Source organism: Triticum aestivum, chromosome 5A (genome assembly GCF_018294505.1).
Source record: "Triticum aestivum cultivar Chinese Spring chromosome 5A, IWGSC CS RefSeq v2.1, whole genome shotgun sequence".
NCBI classification, from domain to species: domain Eukaryota; kingdom Viridiplantae; phylum Streptophyta; class Magnoliopsida; order Poales; family Poaceae; genus Triticum; species Triticum aestivum.
In genome coordinates, this window is record NC_057806.1 from 657,631,574 (window position 1) to 657,650,125 (window position 18,552).

The following is an 18,552-nucleotide window of genomic DNA, read 5'->3' on the forward strand; positions in this document are numbered from 1 at the left end:
ACAGTAACATCAGAATTGCAGGCATCGACAGAAAATGACAGCTGATTCAGAAAAGAGGCAGTGAAAGCGTGGTCACGAGTGTCGGTACAACTACAGATCGATGCATGTACAGCTATATCAACTACACAGGCAAAATCGGCAGGAGGAGCTTTACAGGGAGACGCGCTAACGGTGTCGTGGCACGCTCCGATCCGATCCGTGGAGCGGACAGGGAAGAGGCTAGAGGATGAATATCAGCAGGCATTTCCATTCACTTCTTCAGGATCTTGGATTCGATTTCCTCCAGGCTCAGCCCTTTGGTCTCTGGGACGTTGAGGATGACAAACAAGAGGGCAAGCAGCGATATGGCTGCGAAAAGAAGGAAGACGTTGGCCGGTCCGAGGTACCCCTGTAGACATGAAGAAAGCAATATGGTTAAATTGGTTGGCGCCACTGTTCAGTTTGTTCATACATCTGTCAAACGGTTGTTCTGACGTGTTGTCCAGGCGAATAGGCTGGAACTTCAAGGGATACATAAACAAGGAGATAACAATTCTAGTACCATTACCTGCAAGGGCGAGAATGCGAATGTCACTAGCGCATTTGATCCAAAATTTGTGAGTACTGCGAGGCTGATTCCCCGTCCCCTTGTTCGGAGTGGGAAGATCTCAGAGACCATTAGCCAGCTTATCGGACCAAATGAAAGCTGAAACACAAGGCATGTTAATTTCTCGTACCACTCAGTACTCATTATAAATACCCCATATACACAAGTAAAGCACCAACCTGGTAACATCCAACATAAAGAAGTAAAGCACCGACAGCAACATAAGGGAAGCCACTGAGAACCTTGTAGTAAGCTGCTAGCAGGAAGAGTGCAACGGTCTGCATTTCCAGGTTGAAGAAGAAAACAAAAGGATTACTCTTTCAGAACCTAATTATATCAATATAATACAACATGTACAGCTGTTTAGATGCCTGATGAAAATTACTAAAGATGCAAAGGTTTTTTAAGCCTCTAATCATAATTAGAGATTTCCCTTTATAATACTATCGCTTACATCATTAGCATATATGCCTAGTTGCCTGGTACAACTATCAATTCAAATAGGTGGCGAGGAATGAGGGTCACACTTTCGGCAGCAAACATATAACTTAAATAAGTTGTAGGAAAGGGTAAAGTTACTCACAATTCCACTAACACCTCCTATCATTAACGGCCGTCTTCCAAGATCGTCGACTTTAAGCACCGCGACACCTGTCATCACAAACTGCAAAAAGATTGAACTATTACACTGTATGCCCAGCAGAGTACAGTAGTGATCTAGCTCCGCGGTATTACCTTGAACAGCCCGATCAGAATTGACACTTTTGCAGCATCAGATGCAGTTGTAAACCCAGCAGTCTACAGAAGACGGACATAAACAAATTATATTGTAAGCAGCAATATGAAAAGATGTATTGACTTCCATCTGTTCTAATTTCTAAATCAAACGAACCAATTGAACAGCTCAAAGCAAAACTGAGGTACCTGCAGAATGGAGGTTGCATAGTATAGAACACTTGGCTGGCCTGTTATCTGACAAATAAAAAAGTTTAGCACTTTAGCTGACTTGATAACTACTAAAAAAATGTCCAAATTAGGATGAAATGAATTACTAAATAGTGCTGGAAATTTTTCAATATGGATTCAACTTCCCAAGCCAAAAATAATACTCCCTCCGTCCGAAAATACTTGTCATCAAAATGGACAAAAATGGATGTATCTAGAACTAAAATACATCTAGATACATTCTCTTTTATTCATTTTGATGACAAGTATTTCCGGACAGAGGGAGTACTACATAATATAAATAGTTTAGAATAGAAAGTACTCCCTCCGTAAAGAAATATAAGAGCGTTTAGAGTAGTGATCTAAACGCTCTTATATTTCTTTACAGAGGGAGATCTAAACGCTCTTATATTTCTTTACGGAGGGAGTACATGCAAACGACATTTGAATTTTAACTTAACCGGGCAGAGAATTTCAAATCTAAAAGGATGGTGGAAAGGGTGGTAAGATTTTAAATTCAGTTAAGCTGCGTATTAGTGGGACTGAAGAGGATAAAAACCTGCTGGAAGAGAACCAGTCCTCCTCCAATAGTGAAGGCTTTCAAGCTTGCTCCCTCGAATACTTGAAAAATGCTTCCTTCAGCTTGATCTGCGTAAGCAGCCTTAATTGAGGAAAGATTATTTTCAATCTCATCTGTCAAAACCTTGTCGCTTGCTGAAGGACCCTTCAGTCTTCTCAGGGCATTCATTGCCTTCTTTTTGTTGTCTTCCACAGGGCCTTTTCCCTGCACTGCCCTGAGAAGTAGCCATCTAGGTGAAGGTGGTAGACTCCACATACCAACAGCCATTATAGCAGCCAGTGGAGCACTAAAACCAAACATGTACCGCCATCCTCCTACAACATCGATTTCATAGCTCCCTACGAGGTATCCAAACTGTAAATTGTTAAAATAATAAATGGTCAGCCGGCATCAGATCATGCATTTTATTGTACGAGAATATAGTGTGTTTAGGCAAATACTATATGACAAGATAGTTACCAGTATTCCTCCTACAATAAACAGCTCCTTAAAAGATATCAATGTCCCACGTATTTGTGAAGGACAAGTCTCTGCAATATAAAGGGGAGCACCATGCATTGCCTGGAACAGAGCATCATGGTAGTTCAGTGGCATGACTGAAAGGTAGAGAACACAAACAGACACTTCTATCCATTCAAGCTTTTAGTTGATCATAAATATGTTCCTTTGACTCGTGTTCCTCCCAGTTTCCCCTTTTTGGGAGTTTTGGGGTGGTAAAAAGGGTGTTTGATAGAAATACTTGTGCTTGCAGCTACTCACCAAACCAATGCCAACGCCATAAAGGAGACGACCTATGATCAGGACTACAAAATTAGGAGCTAATCCAGTGGTCAAAGCACCAGAAATATATAATGCAGCTGCTGTCATCAACTCTATTCTTCTTCCTGCAACAAGATGGGTAGTAGCAGTTATTTCGCTTCATCTTCAAAGAATACATAATAAGGAATACTGAAGCACACTGTCGTTTCAAATCACCTAGAAAATCTGCAATGCGGTATGCAAGAATGGACCCACCAAGAGCACCATAAAGTGAACCACTGGCCTAAATAACATGACAATAAAGCTCATTAAAGCACAACATTTTTCCTGACTACATGGTAAAAACAATGTTCTTGATTAATGATTAGGAATGTGGGGCGTAAGCTTATAAAACACAGGGATCTCCCAAAAGGCTTACCACAAGCCCTAGCTGCAGAGAAGAGAGGTTGAACCAGGTGGTGCCACTGAGCTCAGCAGACTGAAGAATGAGGAAGAAACCATGTGAGGGCAAACATCAACTATAGGAAATAGTGGAACAATCAAATTGGGACTTACGTGCACAGATATGGTCGCTCCAGAAGTTGCGCCGATGTCATAACCGAAAAGGAGGCCACCCAATGCAGGGAACACGAACCTAGGTTCCAAACATTGGCTCATTAGTACTAAAAAAGCTCGACATACTTTCGTGCCGACCCTATATATGTTGTATCTTCCAATTGATAAACCAAACAGAATTGCAACGACAAGTAACACTGGACCAAACCCAGATGCAACAGTTGTCTGCAGTCGATCTGGTATGCAAATCTAACATATCCTTAACTATATGACGCATTTGTATGACCGCTTTAAACGCAACTGCGCAAGGATCACGGTTTGGAACAAAATTCCTGACAGTCTAGTACGGAGTATCTAGGCAGCATAACATAGCATAAGACGATGTTAAATCAGGTTGCACATTTCTTACAGTGCACTACATCATTGCTAATTCCACGCTAAGCTGCAGCCCAAATTCAACACGGCGGACAAAGCAGAACTACTAAGCAATGTATCCATGATGCACAGAAGCAGTAGGTTCGATTCTTCCCCAGATGGTTGATTTGCGCGATCTGGAACGCTTGATTCGAGCTAGAAATGCATTTATCCCCAAATGCCACTAAAGGATGGGGGGGCGAGGGGTTATAAGCTCACGGGAGGATGACGGCCGCCAGCGAGTAGTCCGCTCCCGCCGCCGCGCCATCGCCGGCGTCCTTCGCCGACTCGTCGGCGCCCTGCGCGTGCGTCCGCACCTGCACATCACCGCCCATGTCGTCAAAAGACCGCCGCGCCCGGATTCCGCCCAAGAATAGAAGGCGCGGGGATTCGCTATATTTGGGGCGGCGAGGACTGGGGTCGTGCGCCGTACGCGGAGCCGACGGTGCGCAGTGGCGGCGGCGGCGGCCGACACGGGGCGGAGGAGCGGCTCCGCGTCCCGCGAGGACACGTGGAGGGCATCCATCCCCACGGCGGCGCCGCCGAGACGGTGGGGTCTGCGCTGTGGGCGAGGTAGGCGGCGGGGGCGGGCGGGGAGAGAGATGGAGGCGCGCGCGCCGGTTGCTAGTGGCCGGGGGAGGCAGACACTCGTCGCCATGGCCATGCTTCCAGGCTTTAGCTTTGGCACGTTCAGCCTAGCGCATATATTATAATATTATAAAATATAAAATAAATGACAGATTTTACAATAGTGCTGATATTTTCTTAGCCCTTGTGAATTTTAATGGACAGGTGAGGGAAAAATTAAACACAGGACACCGTAAGCAGGCGAGGGACCAAAATTTAATTTTAAAGAATTGGCAGGGGCCGCGCGAACGCGTACCCCCTCTACCACAAATTATGACGTTCACTCTCCCACTTGGGGAGATGATAGGCCAGCGCACCCACCACGTGCAATGTGGGCCACTAACCTAGGCCACGAGCCTTCTTGATCGCTCGTCGACCCCGTCCAGGTAAGTATGGAACAAGGTAGCACCACGCGCTCATTATATAACGAGCTCTCGCGCCCGACGCTCCTCGCTAGGCGAGGTGGTACTAAAAACTGAGAGCGCAGCGGCAGCGGAGGCGTGGTTCAGTGGGCTGGTGTTTGCTGTATCTGGGCCTCAGCAAAGGATAGACGGACTTGGGCTTTGAGAGCCGTACAGCAGCTTTGTGCTGGTTGTTCACTCAAATCCCTGTTCTCGAAAAAAAAAGTCCACTGCTTTTCAAGAAAAAATGGGGTACCACTCAAACTGCACTCAGGAAAGAAAAGGTACTACTCGAACCCATGGCAAAATTTTCATTCCCTGAAAGAAGAGACGGAATCACAGCAACATACATGTACATGTATCGATAATCCCATTTTGGAAGAGTATCATGAATTGGATGCCACCTTTCCTCGAGATGTTGCAATATAGATTAGCAAATCACTCTTGCTCTGTTCAAAACTGATCTGATTCTTCTCATTCAAGATAGACATAGTAGAAAATATGTCATTATGTTTCTTCATTATACTACCTCCGTTCTGAATTACTTGTCTTGGATTTGTCTAGATACGGATGTATCTAGACTCATTTTAGTGCTAGATACCTTCGTATCTAGACAAATCTAAGACAAGTAATTCGGAACGAAAGGAGTAATTTGGAACGGAGGGAGTACTATATTGCACACTCCTTGTGTTGAGCCATCTCTGATTTTTCCTATTCTTCAACTTGTGTTTTTTATTTATCAGATTGTGCTACGGATCGTATGGTGCTCGGCATTTTGCTCCATAGGTCTCTTGCTACTCGGATTGGCTTCATTGCTTCATATGTCTCTTTATACTCACATTGGTACGGAAGTTGTCATCTTTAAATCTTAAATATTTATACCATTGCCTTGGAGAATGGTTTCATACAATATGCAGCATCATTGATAAAAGATCTATTGTTCATCACAACCTCTACTTGATGGTTAAATACCAAGCTCAAGTAGAGCAAAGGTCAATCATATGGTTTGTAGAAAAATATTTTCAAGTATATGAAAAAAGGATGTGATTGTGCTAGATCTTGAATATAGTCTAATGATGGAACATATGATACATAAAGTGAAATAATCAGTCAAATAGATAATGATCTAGAATGTCGCTATATTACACCAAATGAGGTTGCTTGGCGCTCGCTAGACTATGATCTTCATGATGCATGCCCTTCCATGGGAAGACTCGATGCTATATTTGGTTTCTCAGTCGACAATGAACAAAATGTTGCCCTAAAAAAGGTTAGGAAATATCACTCAGAAAGTATCTTCTTGGGCCTAATTTTAACCATATTTTCCTAGAAAAAAGAATATCTTGAGCTATGAAATACTTGTGTCCAATGTGGGTCGGTCCGTGTCCCATGTCTTATTCTTCCTCGCCGGCGACCCACAACTTCACTTCTCGGTGCTCACGGTCATCGAGGACACCAGACATGGAAACAACGAGGACTTGAAGGACAGCCGCCACCGAAGATTTATAGTAGGTTAACTTCTGGACGCTTTTGTTTAATGGATTATGTTGAAAATGTAATGAGTGTGTTTCAATTTAAATGAAAATCATCCGGTCAATTTGTTCATATTCTGTTTGAAATATATGCAGACATGGTTGGACGGCCAGCTCCCATATAACTGTCCACGGACGGATACATTGGCCTTTTTAGGAGTCCGTGTTGAAGATGCCCTTATGCTGCAACTCTCATGGATGATATAATTATGGTTTGATGCCAATAAAACTACCTATGATGGTCTGTCGAATTCATGTCAAAAAAAATTGAGCAAACGGCACGAGCTCTACCTTTTCATATAGAAGAAGATAATTGACCAGTTTATCTATAAAATTAGTCAAAAACCGATACATAGCCAATTGCGCTGGCCTCAAGCCTGCAATCCATGTGAGACAGTGACTCTGCCGCACAAGCAACCAGAGTCGACACTCCACCACATGATCCGGAGTCGTTGCTCCGGCACACACACCGGCCCCGAGGCGCATACTGGGCGAGTAGACAACTCCACCGCCCAAGCAGCCAGAGACGACACTCCATAACACGACCCAGAGCCGCCGCTTCGCCATACAACCTAAAACGATTTCCCTATTCCCCCACCTCTTTGAAAGATTTTGCCCTCCCTCCTTTTTGAGGAAGATTTGTTTACCTTTTTAGCTGCCAGTGGTGGTTTTTGGCGGTCTAGGTGTGCGTGTTGGTGCATTTTTTTCATAGCTAGCTCAAAGTGATTCATTTCGGGATAATGTACATATATGACGTGTTTGGTTGTCTGCACCATTTTTTGCCCCTTTGCACATTCGTCTCGGGTCAGCATGATTGAGCTAATGTAGGCAAATAACCAACATATACATATTGATTGATTGTCTGCATCCCCTCTAGCCTGCATGTGACAGAATGGAAGGCAAGATGTTTGGACTCGGGCTTGCTTTGGAAGAAACACAAGTCCGGTTGTTTGGTTACATGCAACACAATTGTCTGGTAACCTCCTCGATGAGTTGGTGAGGTTACCAGAGACACACGTAGATAGCATAAGATGAAACTAGAGCAAGTAGAACAAACCAGAGACACACATAACCAGCATAAGAACAAGTTTAACATAATACGAGCCATTTTAAACCAAATCAACAACACATAATAGTCTTAAAACCAAACCAGGCAAAATGACCTCTCTAGACGCTCACAGCGAAGACGTCATCGTGCTTCTTGCACTTGGTGACCACCTCCATGCCATCGTCATTGAAGACGATCACCTTCAGGGTGTCGGGGGTCAGCAGCTTGAAGGTGGCCGTGTAGCCGATCCTAATTTGGTGGACAACGGTGAAGGGGGGCAAACCCTCATCAAGTGTGACCCTCCCATTGATAACCCGGAACGTGACCCTTCACGTGCAGCTAGTGTTCATTTTCAGCTAGAACTCATGAGGGACGGGGACGTGCTTCATGAAGTCTAAATGACGGTATCCTGGACTAGGGAGTGCCAACCTAGTCGGCCCATAGTCCTCGAGTGGGCATGTAGGCCTTCATTCTCCATCAGGTGGACTCCGGAAGCTACACGCCTGGACGTGATCAAGATCGCATCTACCGAAGACTTGGCGTATACTCCAAGATATCTCATGCCGCCTCCATGCGTACCCCTGGATACCGACCATGTAACCCTAGATGTCCTACCCAGCGTGTATATAAACCAGATGGTTTAGCCCGTAGAGGGGACCCTTATCGCAATCACATCCATCTAGCCCTAGAGTAAGGTCTCTCATCACGATCTCGAGGTAGATCAAGCTTGTACCCAATACATCATCATCATCATCAGTACAATCAAAGCAAGACGTAGAGTATTACCTCTTCGAGAGGGCCCGAACATAGGTAAACATTGTCTCCTTCATCCCAGTTACTATCGATCCAAGATCCATAGCTCGAGACCGCCTGCTCCGAGGTCTGTCATTTTTACCACTGACACTAGGGGTATAGACAGGTACTCCAACTTCGGGGCAATGATCACCTTACAAAGTGGGATGGCCTTGCCTCCTTGGGATAGTGGTCGTAGTCCCCCCCCCCCTTGCCGCTAGGGTGCTCCTACACCACCATGTCGTCCTCCAAGGGCGACACCACCTCCTTGCCCCTGGTCCAAGGGCGACACAACATCCTTGCCCCTGTCCAAGGGTGACACCACCTCCTTGCCCTTCTCTCTAGGCGCCACCACCTCCATGTTGAATTGCATTATGAACATCATGAAGTTTAGAGATCAGCATTCATGCCTATCGTCCAGAGCTCCTATATTTACACACCCTACTATTGGGGAATGTAGTAATTTCAAAATTTCCTACGCACATGCAAGATCATGGTGATGCACAGCAACGAGAGGGAAGAGTGTGTCCACGTACCCTCGTAGACCGAAAACGGAAGCGTTAGCACAACTCGGTTGATGTAGTCGTACGTCTTCATGATCCGACCGATCAAGTACCGAACGCACGGCACCTCCGAGTTCAGCACACGTTCAGCCCGATGACGTCCCTCGAACTCCGATCCAGCCGAGTGTTGAGGGAGAGTTTCGTCAGCACAACGACATGGTGACGATGATGATGTTCTACCGACGCAGGGCTTTGCCTAAGCACCGCTACATTATTATCGAGGTGGACTATGGTGGAGGAGGCACCGCACACGGCTAAAAGATCAAACGATCAATTGTTGTGTCTCTAGGGTGCCCCCCTGCCCCTATATATAAAGGAGCAAGGGGGGAGGTGCGGCCGGCCTAGAGGGGGCGCGCCAGGAGGAGTCCTACTCCTACCGTGAGTAGGACACCCTCCCTTTTCCATGTTGGAATAGGAGTGGAGGGGGAAAGGGGAGGGAGAGAGGAAGGAAAGGGGGGGCGCCGCCCCCCTCTCCTTGTCCTATTCGGACTAGGGGGGAGGGGGGCGCGGCCCTGCCCTGGCCGCCTCTCCTCTTCTCCACAAGGCCCACTATGGCCCATTAAGCTCCCGGGGGGTTCCGGTAACCTCCCGGTACTCCGGTAAAATCCCGATTTCACCCGGAACACTTCTGATATCCAAACATAGGCTTCCAATATATCAATCTTCATGTCTCGACCATTTCGGGACTCCTCGTCATGTCCGTGGTCTCATCCGGGACTCCGAACAACCTTCGGTACATCAAAACATATAAACTCATAATATAACTGTCATCGAAACCTTAAGCGTGCGGACCCTACGGGTCCGAGAACTATGTAGACATGGCCAAGACACGTCTCTGGTCAATAACCAATAGCGGAACCTGGATGCTCATATTGGCTCCCACATATTCTACGAAGATCTTTATCGGTCAGACCGCATAACAACATACGTTGTTCCCTTTGTGATTGGTGTGTTACTTGCCCGAGATTCGATCGTCGATATCTCAATACCTAGTTCAATCTCGTTACCGGCAAGTCTCTTTACTCGTTCCGTAATACATCATCCCGCAACTAACTCATTAGTTGCAATGCTTGCAAGGCTTAAGTGATGTGCATTACTGAGAGGGCCCAGAGATACCTCTCCGACAATCGGAGTGACAAATCCTAATCTTGAAATACGCCAACCCAACAAGTACCTTCGGAGACACCTGTAGAGCACCTTTATAATCACCCAGTTACATTGTGACATTTGGTAGCACACAAAGTGTTCCTCCGGTAAACGGGAGTTGCATAATCTCATAGTCATAGGAACATGTATAAGTCATGAAGAAAGCAATATCAACAAACTAAAAGATCAAGTGCTAAGCTAACGGAATGGGTCAAGTCAATCACATCATTCTCCTAATGATGTGATCCCGTTAATCAAATGACAACTCATGTCTATGGTTTAGGAAACATAACCATCTTTGATCAACGAGCTAGTCAAGTAGAGGCATACTAGTGACACTCCATTTGTCTATGTATTCACACATGTATTATGTTTCCGGTTAATACAATTCTAGCATGAATAATAAACATTTATCATGATATAAGGAAATAAATAATAACTTTATTATTGCCTCTAGGGCATATTTCCTTCAGTCTCCCACTTGCACTAGAGTCAATAATCTAGTTCACATCGCCATGTGATTTAATACCAATAGTTCACATCACCATGTGATTAACACCCATAGTTCACATCGACATGTGACCAACACCAAAAGGGTTTACTAGAGTCAATAATCTAGTTCACATCGCTATGTGATTAACGCCCAAAGAGTACTAAGGTGTGATCATGTTTTGCTTGTGAGAGAAGTTTAGTCAACGGGTCTGCCACATTCAGATCCGTAAGTATTTTGCAAATTTCTATGTCAACAATGCTCTGCACGGAGCTACGCTAGCTAATTGCTCCCACTTTCAATATGTACCCAGATTGAGACTTAGTGTCATCTGGATTAGTGTCAAAACTTGCATCGATGTAACCCTTTACGACGAACCTTTTTGTCACCTCCATAATCGAGAAACATATCCTTATTCCACTAAGGATAATTTTGACCGCTGTCTAGTGATCTACTCCTAGATCACTATTGTACTCCCTTGCCAAAAACAGTGTAGGGTATACAATAGATCTGGTACACAGCATGGCATACTTTATAGAACCTATGGCCAAGGCATAGGGAATGACTTTCATTCTCCTTCTATCTTCTGCCGTGGTTGGGTTTTGAGTCTTACTCAATTTCACACCTTGTAACATAGGCAAGAACTCCTTCTTTGACTGTTCCAGTTTGAACCACTTCAAAATCTTGTCAAGGTATGTACTCATTGAAAAACTTATCAAGTGTCTTGATCTATCTCTATAGATCTTGATGCTCAATATGTAAGCAGCTTCACCGAGGTATTTCTTTGAAAAACTCCTTTCAAACATTCATTTATGCTTTGCAGAATAATTCTACATTATCTCTGATCAACAATATGTCATTCACATATACTTATCAGAAATGTTGTAGTGTTCCCACTCACTTTCTTGTAAATACAGGCTTCACCGCAAGTCTGTATAAAACTATATGCTTTGATCAACTTATCAAAGCGTATATTCCAACTCCGAGATGCTTGCACCAGTCCATAGATGGATCGCTGGAGCTTGCATATTTTGTTAGCACCTTTAGGATTGACAAAACTTTCTTGTTGCATCATTGTAAGAACATGCGGTGCCCCCATGTTTGGTTTTGGTAATTGATGACAATCTCTATGGACTAATGGTTACCTTGAGTTATATTTGAAGGTTTTGTCCATAGGCTTTTCTTGGAGTACATGTGTTGGTTTCAAGGAGAGTTTGTGTCTACCAAGGTGCTATTCAAGGAATTACCTAAAGATTGGTCTTGTGAGAGGTTGATCAAGACTAAGCCAAAGAGTGAATCAAGTTGATCAACCCACAAAGCGTAGAAGATGTATCGAGAGGGATCAAGTGATCCCATGGTATGGTAAGCATTGTCAATTATGCTCTGTGTACTAACCCATGGTCTTCGTGAGGGTTCTTTGTGGGGTTAGGTTGCGGTGTGCAAAGTTCAATGGAGCATCACGAAGAGATCAAATGCTTGAAGCTTGCTGTCCTTTGTGGTGACAATGGACCTGTGAAGATGTGCGGAAGAGTAGCTCACCCATAGTAGAGTATGGGGGAGCAATCAACTAGTCTTCATCGACTCAACACAATCAAGAAAGGTTGCGGTGTGCAAGTTCAAGTGGAGCATCACGAAGAGATCAAATGCTTGAAGCTTGCCGTCCATTGTGGTGACTATGGACTTGTGAAGATGTGCGGAAGAAAGGCTAACCCATAGTGGAGTATGGGGGAGCAATCAACTAGTCTTCATCGAGCCAACACAATCAAGAAAGGTGGTCCAACTTGAGGAAGTCAAGATCATCTTCATCTAGCTCAAGTGGACCATGTGCAAGGCAAAGGTTTGCGCTTGATAGGTTTTTATTTTACCGGTCTCATGTTAGTAGTCGGGAGACCGGGTTATAGGATCGATTGCCATACTATCAAGGGGGGCTCTCGATGAGTAGCTTGATCGTATCGTTCATTGAGAGCTCAAACCATTGCATCCTTGCATCATCTTTCTTGGTTCTTGTTTGGTTCTCTTTGTGAGTCTTAGAGCTTACGGTCATCTTGATGACAAGCTTGAGTTCATCGAAAACGGAGTTTGCATGCTTCTTCTATGATGTTTTCGATGTTGGAGGTTTTGCCGATTCTTCTCGGTTGGAGGTTTCACTCCTGTTTTTGTTAGGCATACCTCCCCTGCCTCTTCTTACTATAACCAATCACTGTTTTGATGCTACTCGTCGTCTTGTTTCCAACAAGCTTGAGTTTGCTCAATTCGGAGCTCATATGCAGAAGTTATGGCAGTTCTTGTTTTTTTGAGTGTGGTTTTTGTCAGGGTCCCAGCGGTAGTACTGTGGTTTTGAGGGGTCACAAGCGGCAGTACCGCTCCGCAGCGGTAGTACCGGCGGTTACTCCGCAGCAGTACTACCACTGGCTTACCAGGTCCCTACCGCGTCGATTCGAGGGGTCTTTTTCTGTGTCGGATTGTGCGGTACCTCACTGCGGCAATAGTGCGGCAGTACCGCTCCTTAGCGGCAGTGCCGCCCTTCCTCCGCGGTAGTACCACCCGGTTCCCTCTTTCCCTTTCCCCTTCGTTCTGCACGGCAGTACCGCCGAAGGGAGCGGTAGTACCGCTTAACCCAGCGGTAGCACCGCTGTTTCCTACGGTACTACCGCCCCAAGGTTCATGTTTTGTTGCTCCTTTTCTCTGTTTCTTCTGCCTAAGCGGTAGTACCGCTCGTGGAGCGGTAGTACCGCTCGTGTGCGGGTTGAGCACATAACGGTTGGATTTTCCCCCTCCTATAAAGGGGGTCTTCTTCCCCAATGAACCTTATCCTTGGAGCTCGTGTTCTTCCCCCATTGTTGACCTTCTTTGAGCTTGCTAACTCTCAATCCCTCCATGGATTCTTGCTAGTTTTTGAGGGAAAAGAGAGAGGAGATCTAGATCCACATTTCCACCAATCACTTTCTCCTCTATGTGAGGGGAACCCCTTAGATCTAGATCTTGGAGTTCTTTGTGTTCTCTTTTTTGTTCTTCCTCTCATTTTCCTCCCTAGCATTAGTTGCTTCGGTGGGATTTGAGAGAGAAGGACTTGGGCACTCCGTGTGCCCTTGCCATTGCATTTGGTGCATCGGTTTGAGTTCTCCATGGTGATACGTGGAAGTTACAAGTTGAGAAGCTTATTACTCTTGGGTGCTTGGTACCCTTGAGCTTGTTCCTCTTGGGTGCTTGGGTGCCCTAGATGGTTGGTGGTGTTCGGAGCTCAATCATTGTGGTCTAAAGCTCCGGGCAAGCGTCGGGGTCTCCAATTAGGTTGTGGGGATTGCCCCGAGCAATTTGACGGGTTCCGGTGACCACCCCCAAGGGTTGCCAAAGTGTACGGGTTCGGTGACCGCCCCCGAGGGTTGCCATTTGTATGGGTTCGGTGACCGCCCTCAAGGGTCCCTTAGTGGAATCACGGCATCTTGCATTGTGCGAGGGCGTGAGGAGATTACGGTGGCCCTAGTGGCTTCTTGGGGAGCATTGTGCCTCCACACCGCTCCAAACGGAGATTAGCATCCGCAAGGGTGTGAACTTCGGGATACATCATCGTATCCGCGTGCCTCGATTATCTCTTACCCGAGCCCTTTACTTATGCACTTTACTTTGTGATAGCCATATTGTTTCTTGTCATATATCTTGCTATCACATAGTTGCTTATCTTGCTTAGCATAAGTTGTTGGTGCACATAGGTGAGCCTAGTTGTTTTAGGTTTTGTGCTTGACAAATTAACCGCTAGGTTTATTCCGCATTTGTTCAAGCCTAAACCGTAATTATTTTAAAACGCCTATTCACCCCCCCCCCTCTAGGCGACATCCATGATCTTTCAATCATATACAACTCTTCTTTAATAAATCCATTAAGGAATGAAGTTTTGTTTATCCATTTGCCAGATTTCATAAAATGCGGCAATTGCTAACATGATTCGGACAGACTTAAGCATAGATACGAGTGAGAAACTCTCATCGTAGTCAATACCTTGAACTTGTCAAAAACCTTTTGCGACAATTCTAGCTTTGTAGATGTAACACTACTATCAGCGTTCATCTTCCTCTTGAAGATCCATTTAATCTCAATGGCTCGCCGATCATTGGGCAAGTCAATCAAAGTCCATACTTTGTTCTCATACATGGATCTCATCTCAGGTTTCATGGTCTCAAGCCATTTCGCGGAATCTGGGCTCATCATCGCTTCCTCATAGTTCGTAGGTTCATCATGGTCAAGTAACATGACCTCCAGAACAGGATTACCGTACCACTCTGGTGTGGACCTCACTCTGGTTTACCTATGAGGTCCGGTAGTAACTTGATCTAAAGTTACATGATCATAATCATTAGCTTCCTCACTAATTGGTGTAGTAGTCACAGGAACAGATTTCTGTGATGAACTACTTTCCAATAAGGGAGCAGGTACAGTTACCTCATCAAGTTCTACTTTCCTCCCACTCACTTCTCTCGAGAGAAACTCCTTCTCTAGAAAGGATCCATTCTTAGCAATGAATATCTTGCCTTCGGATCTGTGATAGAAGGTGTACCCAACATTTTCTTTTTGGGTATCCTATGAAGACACACTTCTCGATTTGGGTTTGAGCTTATCAGGTTGAAACTTTTTCACATAAGCATTGCAACCTCAAACTTTAAGAAATGACAGCTTAGGTTTCTTGCCAAACCATAGTTCATATGGTGTCTTCTCAACGGATTTAGATGGTGCCCTATTTAACGTGAATGTAGTTGTCTCTAATGCATAACCCCAAAATGATAGTGGTAAATCAGTAAGAGACATCATACATCGCACCATATCTAATAAAGTACGGTTATGACGTTCGGACACACCATTACACTGTGGTGTTCCGGGTGGCATGAGTAGTGAAACTATTTCACATTGTTTTAACTGAAGACCAAACTCGTAACTCAAATATTTTACTTCTGCAATCATATCGTAGAAACTTTTATTTTTGTTACGATGATTCTCCACTTCACTCTGAAATTCTTCGAACTTTTCAAATGTTTCAGACTTGTGTTTCATCAAGTAGATATACTCATATCTGCTCAAATCATCTGTGAAGATCAGAAAATAATGATACCTGCCACGAGCCTCAATATTCATCGGACCACATACATCAGTATGTATGATTTCCAACAAATATGTTGCTCGCTCCATTGTTTTGGAGAACAGAGTCTTAGTCATCTTTCCCATGAGGCATGGTTCGCAAGCATCAACTGATTCATAACCAAGTGATTCCAAAAGCCCATCAGCATGGATTTTCTTCATGCGCTTTACACCAATATGACCTAAACAACAGTGCCACAAATAAGTTGCACTATCATTATAAACTTTGCATCTTTTGGCTTCAATGAAAATATGTATCACCATGATCGAGATCCAACAAACCATTTTCATTGGGTGTATAACCATAGAAGGTTTTATTCATGTAAAAAGAAGAACAATTATTCTCTAACTTACATGAATAACCGTATTGCAATAAACATGATCCAATCATATTCATGCTCAACGCAAACACTAAATAACATTTATTTTAGGTTTAACACTAATCCCGAAAGTATAGGGAGTGTGCAATGATGATCATATCAATCTTGGAACCATTTCCAATACATACCGTCACTTCACCCTTAACTAGTCTCTGTTCATTCTGCAACTCTTGTTTCGAGTTACTATTCTTAGCAACTGAACTAGTATCAAATACTGAGGGGTTGCTATAAACACTAGTAAAGTACACATCAATAACATGTATATCAAATATACCTATGTTCACTTTGCCATCCTTCTTATCCGCCAATTACTTGGGGTAGTTCCGCTTCCAGTGACCGGTCGCTTTGCAGTAGAAGCACTCAGTTTCAGGCTTAGGTCCAGACTTGGGTTTTTTCACTTGAGCAGTAACTTGCTTGCTGTTCTTCTTGAAGTTCCCCTTTCTTCCCTTTGTCCCTTTACTTGAAACTAGTGGTTTTGTTTACCATCAACACTTGATGCTTTTCTTGATTTCTACCTTCATCGATTTCAGCATCACGAAGAGCTTGGGAATTATTTCCGTTATCCCTTGCATATTATAGTTTATCATGAAGTTCTACTAACTTGGTGATGGTGACTAGAGAATTCTGTCAATCACTATTTTATCTGGAAGATTAACTCCCACTTGATTCAAGCGATTGTAGTACCCAGACAATCTGAGCACATGCTCACTGCTTGAGCTATTCTCCTCCATCTTTTAGCTATAGAACTTGTTGGAGACTTCATATCTCTCAACTCGGGTATTTGCTTGAAATATTAACTTCAGCTCCTGGAACATCTCATATGGTCCATGACGTTCAAAACGTCTTTGAAGTCCCGATTCTGAGCCGTTTAAGCATGGTGCACTAAACTATCAAGTAGTCATCATATTGAGCTAGCCAAACGTTCATAACATCTGCATCTGCTCCTGCAATAGGTTTGTCACCTAGCGGTGCATCAAGGACATAATTCTTCTGTGCAGCAATGAGGATAAACCTCAGATCACGGATCCAATCCGCATCATTGCTACTAACATCTTTCAACTTAGTTTTCTCTAGGAACATATCAAAAATAAAACAGGGGATCTAAACGTGAGCTATTGATCTACAACATAGATATGCTAATACTACCAGGACTAAGTTCATGATAAATTTAAGTTCAATTAATCATATTACTTAAGAACTCCCACTTAGATAGACATCCCTCTAATCCTCTAAGTGATCACGTGATCCATATCAACTAAACCATGCCCGATCATCACGTGAGATGGAGTAGTTTCAACGGCGAACATCACTATGTTGATCATATCTATTATATGATTCACGCTCGATCTTTCGGTCTCCGTGTTCCGAGGCCATATCTGTTATATGCTAGGCTCGTCAAGTTTAACCTGAGTATTCCGCATGTGCAACTGTTTTGCACCCGTTGTATTTGAACGTAGAGCCTATCACACCCGATCATCACGTGGTGTCTCAGCACGAAGAACTTTCGCAATGGTGCATACTCAGGGAGAACACTTATACTTTGATAATTTAGTGAGGGATCATCTTATAATGCTACCGTCAATCAAAGCAAGATAAGATGCATAAAATATAAACATCAGATGCAATCAATATAAGTGATATGATATGGCCATTGTCATCTTGTGCTTGTGATCTCCATCTCCAAAGCACCATCATGATCACCATCGTCACCGGCGCGACACCTTGATCTCCATCGTAGCATTGTTGTCGTCTCGCCAATCTTATGCTTCTACGACTATCGCTACCGCTTAGTGATAAAGTAAAGCATTACGGGGCGATTGCATTGCATACAATAAAGCGACAACCATATGGCTCCTGCCAGTTGCCGATAACTCGGTTACAAAACATGATCATCTCATACAATAAAATTTAGCATCATGTCTTGACCATATCAAATCACAACATACCCTGCAAAAACAAGTTAGACGTCCTCTACTTTGTTGTTGCAAATTTTACGTGGCTGCTACAGGCTTTAGCAAGAATCGTTCTTACCTACGCATCAAAACCACAATGATAGTTTGTCAAGTTGGTGTTGTTTTAACCTTCGCAAGGACCGGGCGTAGCCACACTCGGTTCAACTAAAGTTGGAGAAACTGACACCCGCCAGCCACCTGTGTGCAAAGCACGCCGCTTCATCCAACAATACCGCCAAACCAAAGTATGACATGCTGGTAAGCAGTATGACTTATATCGCCCACAACTCAATTGTGTTCTACTCGTGCATATGACATCTACGCATAAAACCTGGCTTGGATGCCACTGTTGGGGAACGTAGTAATTTCAAGATTTCCTACGCACACGCAAGATCATGGTGATGCATAGCAACGAGAGGGAAGAGTGTGTCCACGTACCTTCATAGACCAAGAACGGAAGCGTTAGCACAACGCGGTTGATGTAGTCGTACATCTTCACGATCCGACCGATCAAGTACCGAACGCACGACACTTCCGAGTTCAGCACACGTTCAGCCCGATGACGTCCCTCGAACTCCGATCCAGCCGAGTGTTGAGGGAGAGTTTCGTCAGCACGACAGTGTGGTGACGATGATGATGTTCTACCGATGCAGGG

At 44.3% G+C, this 18,552-nt stretch overlaps 1 protein-coding gene and 1 non-coding gene across 2 annotated transcripts; both read right to left on the reverse strand.

The window, feature by feature from the left end:
* Positions 1 to 26: 26 nt before the first annotated feature.
* Positions 27 to 4,556, reverse strand: LOC123105708 (D-xylose-proton symporter-like 3, chloroplastic). Its single transcript, XM_044527828.1, has 14 exons — positions 4,273 to 4,556; positions 4,059 to 4,156; positions 3,426 to 3,504; positions 3,289 to 3,348; positions 3,087 to 3,153; positions 2,871 to 2,995; positions 2,571 to 2,672; positions 2,091 to 2,465; positions 1,511 to 1,558; positions 1,322 to 1,384; positions 1,170 to 1,250; positions 766 to 864; positions 548 to 685; positions 27 to 388 (listed from the first exon to the last, which is right to left on the reverse strand). The coding sequence occupies exons 1-14, from the start codon at positions 4,501 to 4,503 to the stop codon at positions 251 to 253; spliced, it is 1,704 nt and encodes a 567-aa protein (XP_044383763.1). The 5' UTR covers positions 4,504 to 4,556; the 3' UTR covers positions 27 to 250.
* Positions 4,557 to 4,699: 143 nt separating this feature from the next.
* Positions 4,700 to 4,860, reverse strand: LOC123109099 (U1 spliceosomal RNA). Its single transcript, XR_006452390.1, has one exon. It is a non-coding gene; the product is annotated as a U1 spliceosomal RNA (small nuclear RNA).
* Positions 4,861 to 18,552: the final 13,692 nt, after the last annotated feature.

Excerpts from the sequence above, each read along its gene's own strand:
- LOC123105708 (XM_044527828.1), bottom strand. The coding sequence starts at position 4,503 with ATGGCCATGGCGACGAGTGTCTGCCTCCCCCGGCCACTAGCAACCGGC. Across the intron at positions 2,466-2,570 it reads TTATTGTAGGAGGAATACTG|TTTGGATACCTCGTAGGGAG; the intron begins GTAACTATCTTG and ends AACAATTTACAG. Across the intron at positions 865-1,169 it reads TAGGAGGTGTTAGTGGAATT|ACCGTTGCACTCTTCCTGCT; the intron begins GTGAGTAACTTT and ends CTGGAAATGCAG.